This window comes from Chaetura pelagica, unplaced genomic scaffold (genome assembly GCF_000747805.2).
Source record: "Chaetura pelagica isolate M959 unplaced genomic scaffold, ChaPel_1.0 scaffold221, whole genome shotgun sequence".
Taxonomy (NCBI): domain Eukaryota; kingdom Metazoa; phylum Chordata; class Aves; order Apodiformes; family Apodidae; genus Chaetura; species Chaetura pelagica.
In genome coordinates this window covers 10754482-10768055 of record NW_009952533.1, presented here as the reverse complement: position 1 = coordinate 10768055, position 13574 = coordinate 10754482, and the positions used below count along the sequence as shown (strand labels likewise).

Sequence of the window (13574 nt, the reverse complement as noted above, 5' to 3'; positions counted from 1 at the left end):
TAGTGGGTGGTTGAGACAAAGGGATAATACTGCAGCTATTTACTGTATAAAGGCATACAACCAGTATTTCTACCAGGTTTTCTAAATGCAAGTCTAGGAATTACAGATCTGTGATGTTTGTACTGTCTTGTTTATTAGGGGAAATAGCATAAAACAACGGTTAAGACATGCTTCCTGTACTGACATTCCCATTTTTTTCCTCTACTCTGGAAGTGCTTTTGGTTTAAACTGTTCAAGGGTCCCCTACAACCATGCTGATGTCGTCAGGGTGATGGTTCTATGCTAAGTCCATACAGATCCTGCACCCAACGTTCATACACTGCTTGTCACATCTATTTCTATTTAAAGAGGAAGAGCAAATTTTATCTTCTGGAACACAAGACCACCCCCCACCATCACTATCACCACCACCTTCTGATAAAATTGAAACATAGATAAAGACAAACGTCTGTTTAGGAAAAAATCCTTTATAGATGAAGCCAAATGTTTTCTTGCAGAAGGGTTTGAAGAACCAAATAGGCGATGCTAATTTAATGAATTGCATTAATGCCCTGCATAATTGATCTTATGCCAGGGAAGTTGTACTTGGTGGCCTTGGGCCTTTGTTATGACAGAGATTAAAAGCCTGCCTGTGCGTGATGTTTTTTGCTTAAGGATTCCCAATTATTTCCATTTGTGGAAGTTGGTAGTCTGAAACTATGGAATATGAATGTCTACGTGTGAGGAAAATGAAGATAACGTGCTTCTCACAGACTCTGCCAGTATTAGAGTACCATTACGTTTATTTTATATCAAAGATGTTATTCCTCATCTTTTCCTCCCTTCCCCTCACCTGCACATTTTTTCCCCTCAGTTTTATTCACATAGTTGGTAGCGAGATTGCAGTGTAAACAGGTTCCTAATACAAAACAAAATAAAAACATTGAAGCCTCGTAAGCCCAGATTGTTACTGCGACTCAGTTCAGTGTGGCTGCACAAATGCTTGTGTGAATGCAACTGGGAGAGTGAGGGGGAAAGCAGATGATCCTTAACTGGGTTTGCCATTTAAGAAAATATAGGTAATGTAGGTAGAATTTCCAAAGGTCTCAATACAATTAACCAGGGTTAATTGATCTTTAATGGTCTCAGAGCTGAGAAATGAATACACTGAGATAGAATGTAGCTGGCCAAATATCTTAGTAGCAATTTTAACACCTTTTCCTCTGTGCTTTGGCAATACAAAGTTGGGCGTCAGATCAGGAACCTGATTTACTGAAAAAGTCATTTTCCCTGCTGTATCAGTACTCCTCTTTAGGCTAATTGCATGGCAACACAAACACTTGTGCTTGGGGCCTTTGCATGAAATACTGAACCTGGTGCTGCTGTTGAGGACTTGATTGCCAAGTTACCTCTTCCGTGTTTGCTTCCCAGTTTTTAAACTTAATGTTTTATTTTCCAAAATATGTTAGATATTTTTTCTTATCTTACAAATCAATATTACAGCTGGATGTGCCCAAAATATTTCTTAGATTAGTACTTATAGACACCTAGCTAATCATATGAATGTTCTCTGGTGGTTTTTTAGATCACAGTTTGCAAAAGCTCGTTACAAGAGTGTTGAAAGATTTCAGAAAATATTTTACTTGCTTTCTGAAATTGCGTTGTATTGAGTCAGATAGTGGAACATATTACATGCAAAATATGAGAGATTTTAGTTAATATTTTGGACATCCAGCTGCATGAAAATGCAATGGATTTCAATTTGCAGAATAAAGAAGTCTCTTACATGACACGATGCCCTGCAGTCTGCTAGCATCAAGATTTCTGCAGAACTTTCTAAACTTCAACCCTTTTATCTTTGCATTGACAATGCTTAATGCTTTTTTTTTTTTTTTTTTTTTTTTTGGAGAAAAATATTTTTATATCTTGCAGCAGGTGTCTGTCTTGAGTTCTTTGAGTATTTTACATGGAAGCAAAAGCTGTCTAGATGTAGAGCATGAAGTGTTCCTGAGCAGCATTAAAATAATCCAGTGTATTTTTTCTTTAAAACTGGGCATCACTATTTGTGTTCTATGATTGCTCTTCTTTGTAATTTAGAAGTAGCACCCAATATTGTGCATTTGATGAGCCACTGCAACCAAAATGCTGAATAAATTAAAACCAGGAGTTGTGATATGCTTGCCATCAGTGACAGAGAAATTGTAGAGCTGCCTTCTTCCAGGTTTCCTTTCATATCTATATTTTTGTTACTGGTAAGTAAGTGCTATTGTCGCTCTGTGTTTGGTTGTATCTGAAGCTCATTTAGTCCGGTTCTCCATGTTTGAGCATTTGCACGTTAGAAATTGCCATCACTGATTGATTGCCTTGCTGATGGTCTTAGTGGAGAGACCAAGGATTGATTAGGTTTGGAGATTGACTTACCTGCTTAACTCCATAGTTAGAGTTCCAATGAGGAGTATGTCATCTGGAAATTTATCTTGGTATCTTCACATAGGTTTAGAGCATGTGAACGAGGCATTGTGCTTATGTCATGATCACCACCCGTGTTCTTGTTCTGTGGCCTGGAAACAGCCTCTCTTTCCAGATGTGTCACTGCAGTAATTTCTAGCAGCACAAAATTCATGTTGACTGATGTTTTACATGGGTGCTTAATGTACATAATTGCCATACGGCTGAGGAAGGACTGTTTTTCTTTAAATAGTAGACTGTGCAAAGACTAATAGCAGACTCTGTTAGGCTGAGTCTTCATAACACGTTTTTTTTCTAAGGCATACACACTCTAGTTTCCATCTGCTTTCAAATTTGTTGCAATTGTCTGTTTTGTGAGTGGGTTTTCTTGCCTTTAAGGCTAGATAGCCTTTTAGATAGAAGAGGTCATTTAGAGCTCTAGTCGTTCTCTGTTTCTGCAGATGATTGCTATAACACCATGCTGCTTTCACCTTTATTTCCTTTTCTTTGTTTCTTTTTTTCTGTGCTGTGTTTATTTATTTAGTACTTCACTAAGCTAAGGATCCGAATGGGTGTTTCTGTGTTGTGCTAAAATCCATTCTCCATTAACTAGTGGCCCAAATATAGCCTTAAGACCTTCAAACTATTGCTTTTGTAGGTTTATATTTTCTTTTCTCTTCCCCACCTTGCAAAGTCCCTTTTCTATCCACTCTAGTGTGCTGACTGCTTCTTTTCTGTGGTGGTATAGGTAACAGAGTATCTTGATATACACTATGGATAAGGCATTACAAGATGTAATTCTTCAGCAAATACATGATCCTCACATCATTTTCTGGTTGTGCTGCTTGATTCAATTTAAATCTCCTACAGGGTATGAGGACTAATACCTAATTCCCACTCCTGAAATTTCTTTGATATAACACCCTAATAAAACTAATACACCATTCGGTATGTTTTATTTCCAATTGTGCTATTCTTTGAAACCAGTAGAAAAAATAGGCTTTTTATTCCTGGAATGAAGATATGTGAGCTGCTTTTTTTTTTTTTTTTTCCTTTGACCATAGTGAATGGACTTTTTCTTTTGCATGACATGCTCTAAGTCCTGAGAATATAGGTTGTATTGGTCATCCTGTATTTCATCTTGTGTTTGTACAATTTGTACAAAGTCTAGTTAGTTACATGGGAATTAAGAGAGAGGTTTTATCTCAATTCTGAGTACATAGTCTGGTAATTTGGGGGAACTGTTTGAAAAATAAAGCAATATAATGGTTATGCTATCTGAATAAAACATTTAGTATCAAAGCTTTGTTTCTATTCAGTCAATATTGTTACCAAGGAACCACTAATCGGTGTGTATCATGTTAGATGGGGCCCTGACAAATCCATGCAAATCATATGATTTATAATTCATAAATCCCCAGGCCCCTGAGAAATGTTGCTCTTGCACTTATACTAATTGAGTACTTATGTTCATTGATCCAGTCCATATAGCACCTTCAGTCCATATGGCAGCCTTTATTGTAGAGCCAGATACTCTTGTCAAGTGTCCCCTGTAGTTGATTGCACTATGCTGTTCCTAAAATCTGTTCACTTGGCCCTACAGGAAAGGTGAGGAGGGGCTTTCATCAGAGAAGATAGTGCTGGTACAAGGGGTAATGGTTTTAAACTGCGAGAGAGGAGATTTAGGTTAGATATTGGGAAGAAATTCTTCACTACAAGGGTGGTGAGGAACTGGAATGGGTTGCCCAGGGAGGTTGTTGATGCCCATTTCTGGAGGTTTTTAAGGCCAGGTTGGATGAGGTTTTGTGCAACCTGGTCTAGTGGTAGGGTTCCCTGCTCATGGCAGGGGGGTTGGATACTTGATGATCTTTAAGGTCCCTTCCAACCTTAATGATTCTATGAGAATACTTCAGTCCTTCATCAGTCAATTCTGCCCAAATCAGAGCAGTATCTATGGGTGTCTCCCCCTGGCTGCAGAGGCACAAAGTCTGCATGGTACAGCAATGCCTTTTGGGGATGGGACTGCAGTGGTTAATTGATCTTGCTAGTAAGCTCATTGTTCCAAAGTAGCCATAAAGTATACTGGCTTATATTAGGACTAATATGCATTTGTCCCAGTAGCTGCTCTCAAAAATTACTAATTTGTAAGAATTGGACAGCAACATGGGTGTTTATTTTGGGCTGTGCAGGTATTTGTTGGTTATTTTGCTATGTATAGAGAGTGGATTTTTTTTCTAACCTCAGATAGTTATAAATACCTTAAAAGACAATCTGATAGTTAAAATGTTGTTTGTGAATCAAAGCTCTGGTGAAGGAGACAGAATCCTATGCAAATTTCGTATGCTTAAGAAAATGGGACTAAAGATACATTATGTTTCAGGATAATACTTCACGCCTGATCATTGTTACCTATTTTTCCTAATAATTTTAGTATAGTTTTGTAATGTAGTGTAATTGTAATTGTTACCCAGAAGAATGGCATCACTTAATTCTATCAAAACTGTAGAAAGATAGATGAATGAGAAATTAATAATTTACCATCTTTGCATAATACTGCAGCACAGAATACCAGAAGGATTGATGGCAGAAGAGGTTAACAAATTTTAGCAGCTTCCATTAGCTTTTCATTGTCATATGTTTGTGGTGCAGACTGAAATAAGCTTTGTAGGAGATCTCAGTCTAGGGAACTAATTACTTGTGCCGATTGCCATACTGATGAATAGACCCTCATTGTATCATTCCCCTGAAGACGAGGAACAGTCTGTGATTCACGACTGCATCCTGGCTGATATTTGATAATAATTTTAACAGATAAATGTAGGAAGGCAGAATGATGAAGTGCCTATCCATGCTCTATGACTATCAAAAGCATGCACATAGCCAGCTGTGTTTTGCCTTTTTATAATCACTAATGGAGAATTTTAAGTTATTAATTGACCTTTGAATAAACCTGTGTCTTCTTGTGGTTTAATTTTTTGTTTAGTTAATTATTCAAACACCGTTGCATTTTGTAATCAAAGCATTCAAATTTTAGCATGATAGGAGCACGCACAAAGTGTGAAAATAAGATAATGAGGCATTTGGTTCCAATACTTCAGTGTTTTCCTGAAAGTAAGAAATCAGATGATGAAGAATAGCACTGCACCTTCTTTGGTGTTAGGAAAAGGTATAGAATTTTAATGAAGGTAAATACAAAGATGTTCTCCATTTTTATAAGATTATTTTTAGTCTCAATTTTTAATGTCTACAAATTGTGTTTGAGAGTAGGGTTATGCAAATTAGTCTGGCTTTTGTTATCATGTTGGTTTGAAACCCTGATTGACCTTAAATAAAACTGATTTCTGCCTTTAGACCTCCAAACTAAGAATTTTGATACTAAGTATTTTTGACATTGCGATCTCTACATTAGTTGTGGTTATTCGTTTGTCATTGTTGACAGTTATGTTTTCTATTAGTTCCTGGACCAGAAATGGAATATATACGCATTTTCATCTATTGTTTTAATACTAGCTATGTTAACAAACAAAATCAGTGTTTTTTAATCTGGGATTACAGGTTTTTTGGCTATCATGACTATTCTATGCTTCAGGCATTTTCTGTTTGTTTATTAGTTATACCTGAAATTGGCAGGCTTTGTACATTCTCTTGGCTAAAACAGTGTTTTACAGTGGCATCCAGTCATGATCATCTAACAAGATAGTAACTGGCACTTATATATGACCATATTAAAAAGATCTACGTATATTTGGAGCATACAATGGAAAATAATGAATTTGATATACGCTTTTTCTAGGTGTAATTTTTTAAAAGTATGCCTTCAATATAGAAATTATTACACATCATAACATGTAGTTTTTAATTAAATGTAAAAACACAACTACATAAACCAGAAATCCAATCTGATTTGCCCGAAAATAGATTACTGTTTCACTCTCCTGGAATGGTTTATTTAAAAACAGTAAATGGAGAAGAAATGCATTTTCTTGTGTTGTTCTAAGCCTCAGGGGCTAAATGTAATGAATATTTTAAGAGATTATTTTAATTAAATTCCTGCACATCTAAACAGAGTAATATTTTATTATCACATACATAACCATGTAACTGAGGTATTCATTAAAGTTAACACTTTCTGGACCAAGAATTCATGATATGATTTACTGACCTTGTGCAAAAAGGCACAAATTAGGAAGAAAAATGAAGGGGGACAGACTTTGATTAATATAGGTAATGCTATACCATATTTATAATAGCCTTTTCCCTATTCTGGTTTATAAATGCAGTCACTGAGAAAGGTGCCCTGCTGAGGCTGAAATGAGGCTGAAATCGGAGCACATGCCACTAGAGTGTGGGGAAACTGATCACACTGTCAGCAATTCATTTCAAAATGATGTATTTAGTGCTCATTTCACCTTCCAAGAAAAAAGGGAAAGGAGTTCCTTAGACTGGAAGGTGATATTGTTATTTTCAAGGACATACCTAAGTAAAAGATTGCAGAAAGGGGGGAGGTTAAAAAAAAAAAAGGTAAAAGGAGAGCAAACAAGGAGAGCTTTATGCAGAAATTCAGCGCTACCATGCTGTTTGATAATTGCTAACATATGTGGCTCCTCTGTTTCATTGTAGTCGTCCTCGTGAGTTCTGGCGCCTTGACTACTGGGAAGATGACTTGCGGCGCCGGCGACGATTTGTGCGTAACCCCCTTGGATCGACACATCCTGAAGCGACACTAAAAGCAGCCGGAGAACATGGTCAGTGTAAAATCTGCTTCTTGCCAACAGCAGCAGGTTACAGTACATGGCAGTGAAGGCTAGAGCTTCGTTCCTGTGCAATGCTAGGAAAATTGTCCCAAATGCCAAAGGCTTTAGTCACCGCGTTTCAGACACGGTCAATACAAAGATAAACTGACCGTTACTTCATATAAGCAATGCTGATGTTTGTTAAGCCTTGTCATTACACCTTAGTTGAGCTGGCACGTTGTGCATACTTTGCATACAGTGATTACAAATACAGTTCTCACTAAGCAGAAGAAAAGTAGATGCAATTTTGCCATTAAACCCTGGACATGCTTTCTTGCAGTAATTTACCTATTTATGCTTTGGTAACTTCTGAATAAGATCTTTCCTGTTCAGAAATCCACAGCAATTATTTCAGTTACCCTTAGCACATATCTGCCTCTTGGTACAGATAGAAAGACAAAACTTCTCAAGCTAAGCCCTATTTAGACCTTTGCTTATGTTTAAGTCCTCGAGCTTTTCCTTGATAATTTTATGTGGAATAAATAGTAACAAATAGTTCCCCTCCCCCCCCCCCCCCCCCATTTTATTATCAGAGATCACTCAGCTACATGCTGCTAGGTCCATTCTGGTGGAATGAATTTACAAAACTAATACAATGATCAGCTTTAGAATTCTGTAATATACCAAAGAGACAAACAAAAAAACATCCCAAATCTAGTGAACTTTGGATTCTGGTCTAGAATTTTGTCTTTGTGATCTAATGAAGATGCATTGTTAAGGCAGAAAAATCTTTCTTATATTTAAAACCAGTTTGCATATTATAATTAAAGCTGAGTACTCTTCACCTTGAAGGTGTGTGTCATGGAATAGAATAATTGAAATGTAGTTGGTTTTTTTTCTTTTTTTAGCCTGTGAATTACTGCATAAATATATGCACATGTACACCCACACATATAGGAAGGCATAAGCTTTATGCTAATTTAAAATTATTAAGCCTGTTGTATGAATATAGAACATCACTGTCATAAAGTTAGTTTCCATCAGGCATCTTAACCTCTTGCACTCAGCCTTAAGGAGCCATTTCTGAGAGAAAATGTCCACAATATGTCAGCTGATATAATGCCAAATGTGACATCAGTCCTCTAAAATAAATGACTGCAGAGAGAATAGTCAATAAAGTGATCTGAAAGCAATGTTCGTAGAGCCCTACCTCTTTGACTATAGAAAGAGGAACAAGATGTAGAATTAATTAACCCACTTTTTGCTTTCGGGCTTGTTGTTCTTAATACTGTGTGTTGTTTGTATGCCATGGACTTTAAGGGCACAGGGTTTCTTTCTGTTTAATACTCCATGAAGAAACAACTGCCCCCCTTTAATATTCGTTTACTTAGAATTCAATAGATCTTGTAACAGTTTTATGTATTCTACTCATATTTTTGTATTGAATCTTAATGTTGCTGATCAGTATACTGAAAAATATTTTTTCAGCAAAGTTGTTTAGAAATTCTAGCTGCATTTGTGTAACTAATTCTTCATTAAGTAAACATGCACTGATACATTTACTTATCTTTCATTGTGATGTGATATTTTCACTATTCTGTGCTATATTTCAAGGGCTATGGCTCATACTCCATTCTTAATTAACAGGATTACAATTTTTGTCAATACAAAAGAAGATCAAGTAAAAGGAGCCCTGTTTCACAGGCAGCCAATAGGCATAACTGGTACCTAGCCCTGGTAATTTTAGTGGAGCTAATTGTTTTCTGGCTGCCTGTCTGTTCAGAACTTTACTTCCTTAACAGGCTTTATTATATTTACATTTTGAAATGTTTTGTTCAGAATTTAATTGCATACTGCCTTTGTTATCTGATGCCATTCTATTTCTTTTATCTATCCGGTGAATATTCTAGTTTACCTTAAGTCATTGTTTAATGTGATTCTGCAAATAGAGATAATTACTGCCTGCCTGAGTGTGCCTCCCTATCTCACTGTCTTGTTCCAAGAGCTTCCACTGGCAAGGTGCAAAATACATGACCGAAGTACAAATTCGGGTTCAACTAGAAGCTATATATAATATGTAGGAATACAAAGGTTGTTGGGTATTTTCATGTAGTGCTTTTGGGTTTTTTTTGTGTTTGTTTGTTTTTTTTTCTTTAAATCTCAGGAGGTAACAATTGTCAAAAGGGTCAATGGGATCAAGCCACTTGGTCTGTTTGTTTCTGAATTCTGTTTATAAACTTTTGATACTAACCAATCTCAGGTCAGAAAATCTAATTATTTTCAGATTTTTGGAACTGGACTTTCAGGCCCTGTTTTCATCATGTGGATATCCTTAGAATTTGCAGCATATTTGCTCTGATGTTTTATTGCGTATCAGTAATGTATAATTAATTATTCTATTTTACATGTTGCTGAAGTAAAAGCCTTTTAAAGTAATGAACAAAAAGGTACTTACTGTCTATTTAAGCTTTTTTCTAAACAAAACAGAGCAAACCCCAAACCTGAAATTGGGCATATGGGATTTTGCCAAAAGGAGACTGGGGAAAATAATGCATAAATAATGGAAAAGTACTCTTGCAGTAACCATGCTTGAAAGCATGGATTTGAGCACACTTTTCTTTAGTAGATAAAAATTATCAGCTTCTTGATGTTTTTCAAATAAAGCCAAATGTATTCTCTACCCCAGTGAGCTCACTGCCTGGGAAAGATCACAATTTACAACTGTGAAAATTATTCAGGAACAATCAGAAGCTGAGATATTGTTCAGTAAAACCCAGAGAGAACAACAACAATGGTGAGCTCTGTGGCAGCCTAGTTATGTGTCTTAGTAGCAAGAACCAATCTTTCCCAGGGATTGATTTGATTTGAAGGAGAACCTCTGGTGCAGAGGTGGCAGAATAAATACCTGAAGACTAATGCTCTCTGTTCAGACAATCAATACCAGCCCCATGACTACACTTCTGGCTACCTTCTAGTTAAAAACAAATTTTTTAATTCTGACAATTTAATTGCCATTCCCAAGTTCACATTAACTTGCTTGGGAAAAAAAAAGAAAAAGGCTTTAGGTAATTTTTCAAAGGAGAAAAAAAAAATCCTTCCAAAATGGCTATTTATAAAAGTCAGTCTAGTAGTGTGTTGTGGGAGAAGGAAAGAGAGGTGAAGGTGGTTTGATAGAAGAAATTTGGGATGGAAAGAGTTAATTCTTTTCTGTTCTTCCTTTCATTCATTGTTTAGAAATGAAACAAAAATAGTTATATAGGTGTGCAAGTACAAACATTGAGTACTTTTTAAACCTGTTGGTATATTAAGATTGACCCCCAATTAAAATAGCTTGTGAGGGAATCTTCAGCTGTTAGGAAACCTTATCAAGATTTTTAAGAACTGATTTTTTAAATTATTTTTTTACTGACACATGTTAAAAACTGGGGAAAAGGGGGCTTAAAACAGTCTGTGGCATTTTCATCAAGGCAATAGGCAGAGTTCAGAGATTTGTGACTGCAAGGGACAAGTAGGTGATCACCTATAGTATTGCAATTGACTCAAGGAATTAAAAAGGAGTTTAAAAGCTCCGATATAAAAGTTATAATTTTTTTTTTCCATTGTTACCTTTTTAAGCAAACGAGATGACTAGAGGGAGGTTTCTGAGAGCCCTTTAAAAAAAAAATAAATAGTAAGATGTTTTTTTAATGCATCTTTTCACTGAATCACCTTTCCTGACATATTTACCAGACATAAAAAAGAAGAAAAAAAAAAAAAAAAAAGTAATAGTAACTGTCTTATGTATCTTGCTCTCTGATACTTTCCTAATGGGTTTTTTTTTAAATTGTATTTCACATGTAAGATTAAGCTGCAGACAAACAGTTTAAAATAATCTGTCATTCTATGAATGCTTTCAGCTTGTTCAGAAACATTAGCTAAACTATTTTTTTTACACCCAAGTGCTCCAGAGGTTTAACTGGAATAAGTAAGACTCTGCAGATGCAGAGATGTGTTCGCAAAAAGCTGCTTGAAGAAACTGGGTCTTACAGAGAGCAATTTGAGAAGGATTGTGTGGAATTATACTAGTGAATTATAAGAATGAAACTGCTGGGCTAGGTAACTGCTCTGCCAGTGGGCTGTTATGTCCTGCACAATACAGAGGCCACGCCTTGAGGTCTTGATCTTGAAAAGGTGCATGTGAATGTGTGCTTAGATCTGCAGGGTTGGAGCCAGCAGCTCCAGTCACATCAAGAGCAGTCAGGTCTGGCAGAGAACAGTCTGGGTTTGCAGATGACAGAGCAGGGTTTGGGACCTGAAATACAAAATCCAGTGCAATATATCCATAAGCATGCATGAGAACCTAACATGTCACATGTCATAATCCATCATAGGTATATCTAATCAGTAAATATAGAAAGAGAAGCAGACCATGGCCTATCTACGTAAGTGGCTTTATCTACAGAAAATGTGTGAATCCGTATGGAATATATTAGGTTCTATTCAGATGTGAGCATGTGTGTGCTGGTTGCTTGTGTAGTGCTTGATTCAACTCTCAGCACATGAAAAGCAGTTTCTGGTTTGGAGTGTGTGATGTCTTACTGCCTTCCAGTAGCAAGGATCTGCAGATGTGTAGACAGGCTCTGCATCTTCTTGTGCCTGTGTGTATACATGTTTGATGCGTGTCAGGAAATGTGGGTAACTAACATCATATGCAAAGAAATGGCAACAATTTACAACAATAGATTAAAGTAACTTGCAGTCTAAAGTATTTAATTGAAAAAGGCAGTTACATAAGATGTATGCTTTTGAATCAGTATAATAGTTGGGGACAGAAATAAAATCTGAATAAGTAATGAAGATGAGGCACAAAGTGTGCCTTTCTTCAGTCATCTTTGGCTTAGAAGTTGCTGGTCTGATCTCATTTTTTCTGAATGCTAGATGAGAAGAAAGACTGAAGGACACACTAGTATTTTGGACAAGTTATGCTATGTATGACCTTGGCTCTCAATGCAATTTAAATTACAATAGGTAGAAGGCTGGTTTGCGATAGCATCTTCAGTATAAAACAGATTGTAGTGAAGGAAACAAAAATGGCAAATACATGCAGCGTTTTTGATACAACAATGTGGTTCGCCTACATAAAAAAAAGAGAAAATATTATCTTTGACTTTATTCCTGGGATTTTTTTTTTCTATTTGACTTTTTTTGATCTTCAAGAGAATGCTAGTCAGCCACTGAGTAACAGTGCATGTGGTGTATATTAGTATACTGTTGGTAATTTTACTGCTGCTAACTTAAAATCCTCAAGGGGGAGTTAATTACAGGAAAACCTTTCTAAGTATCAGCTGCATATTTTCCATGACAAGAAGGTTTTCAACTCACGTTGAACAACTCCAGAATCAGAGTTATCATTATTTACATGAGCACATTTTAGAAGAAAGTAAATTTTGTGCTTGTACTATGCAGCTAAAGCTTTACAATAATTTATTTTTAGAGGCTTGCTTGTAAGTGCCAGTTACTGGCTGGGGGAAAAGGATTATGCATAAATTGCACTTTATTTTGTATGGAAAGTTAAGCTGCTTTTTCTCTGTGGGATTTTTGGGTGTGTTTTTGTTTTTGGGTTTTGGTGGTTGTTGTTTGTGGTTTTTCTGTAAACTGGAGGCCTACACAAAAGCAGGATATTCCGTGGTTTAGGGGGGTTTTTGTTTGGTTTTCTTTCATAGTTTTCACTTAATTACAAAGTATTATTTGCAATTTATGTTCATATATTTACTTAAACAATTTAAACTTTATATGCTGCCACTGGGGAATTGCTGCCTTCTGTAAATGTTTGCAGATTAACATATTTTGAAGGGAAGCCAGTGGAACTTCAAGTATGGCAGCAATCAGAGAAGGCCAGGAGCAGTGTGCTGAAGTTAGTTGGTCCTGATGTGTTTGGTGAATGTTTTTCAAACACGGCTGTTCCATGGGTATTCTGAATTTAACTTTTAAGAAATAGTATTTTTGTTTTCAATGTAAGAAAACATCCCCAAACAACCCTCAAGAAAGACACTGCTGAGTTTTGGCGTTTACCACAGCAAGTGGTAATTTACGTGTGGAACGAGTGATCGACTCTATTTTTTTTTATTATTATTATTTTACTGCCCGGGCGGGGGGGCTGGGCCGGGGGGCACTGCCCGGCCGCGGCACCGGCACCTCTCCCTGCCCGCTTTTACCCCATGCAGGACCAAACGCGCTCAGGGTAAAACGAGCGTTTTCTGTACTTCCCTTCCGAAAACTCAAACTGAGCCCAGCAGTGTCCCTTGTGAGGACCAGGTAGCGCTTCTTTGTGCCTCCCGGGAGCAGGTGCACGCTCTTCTCTGCCTCCAACCCTGATCGGGTGGCTGATTTTTTGTTTTGTTTTGTTTTCCCCCCCATTTTCCTCGCCCGGGTCCG

The 13574-nt window shown here is 36.8% G+C and overlaps 1 protein-coding gene across 1 annotated transcript in view; it reads left to right on the top strand.

Moving 5' to 3' along the window:
- The window catches only part of LRBA (LPS-responsive vesicle trafficking, beach and anchor containing), a 408793-nt gene that overhangs the window by 202858 nt on the left and 192361 nt on the right, over nt 1-13574 (top strand). Inside the window, exon 37 of the mRNA XM_010009006.1 lies at nt 7048-7172. Within this exon, the coding sequence (XP_010007308.1) occupies nt 7048-7172 (125 nt within the window). The remainder of the gene's footprint in view (nt 1-7047; nt 7173-13574) is intronic.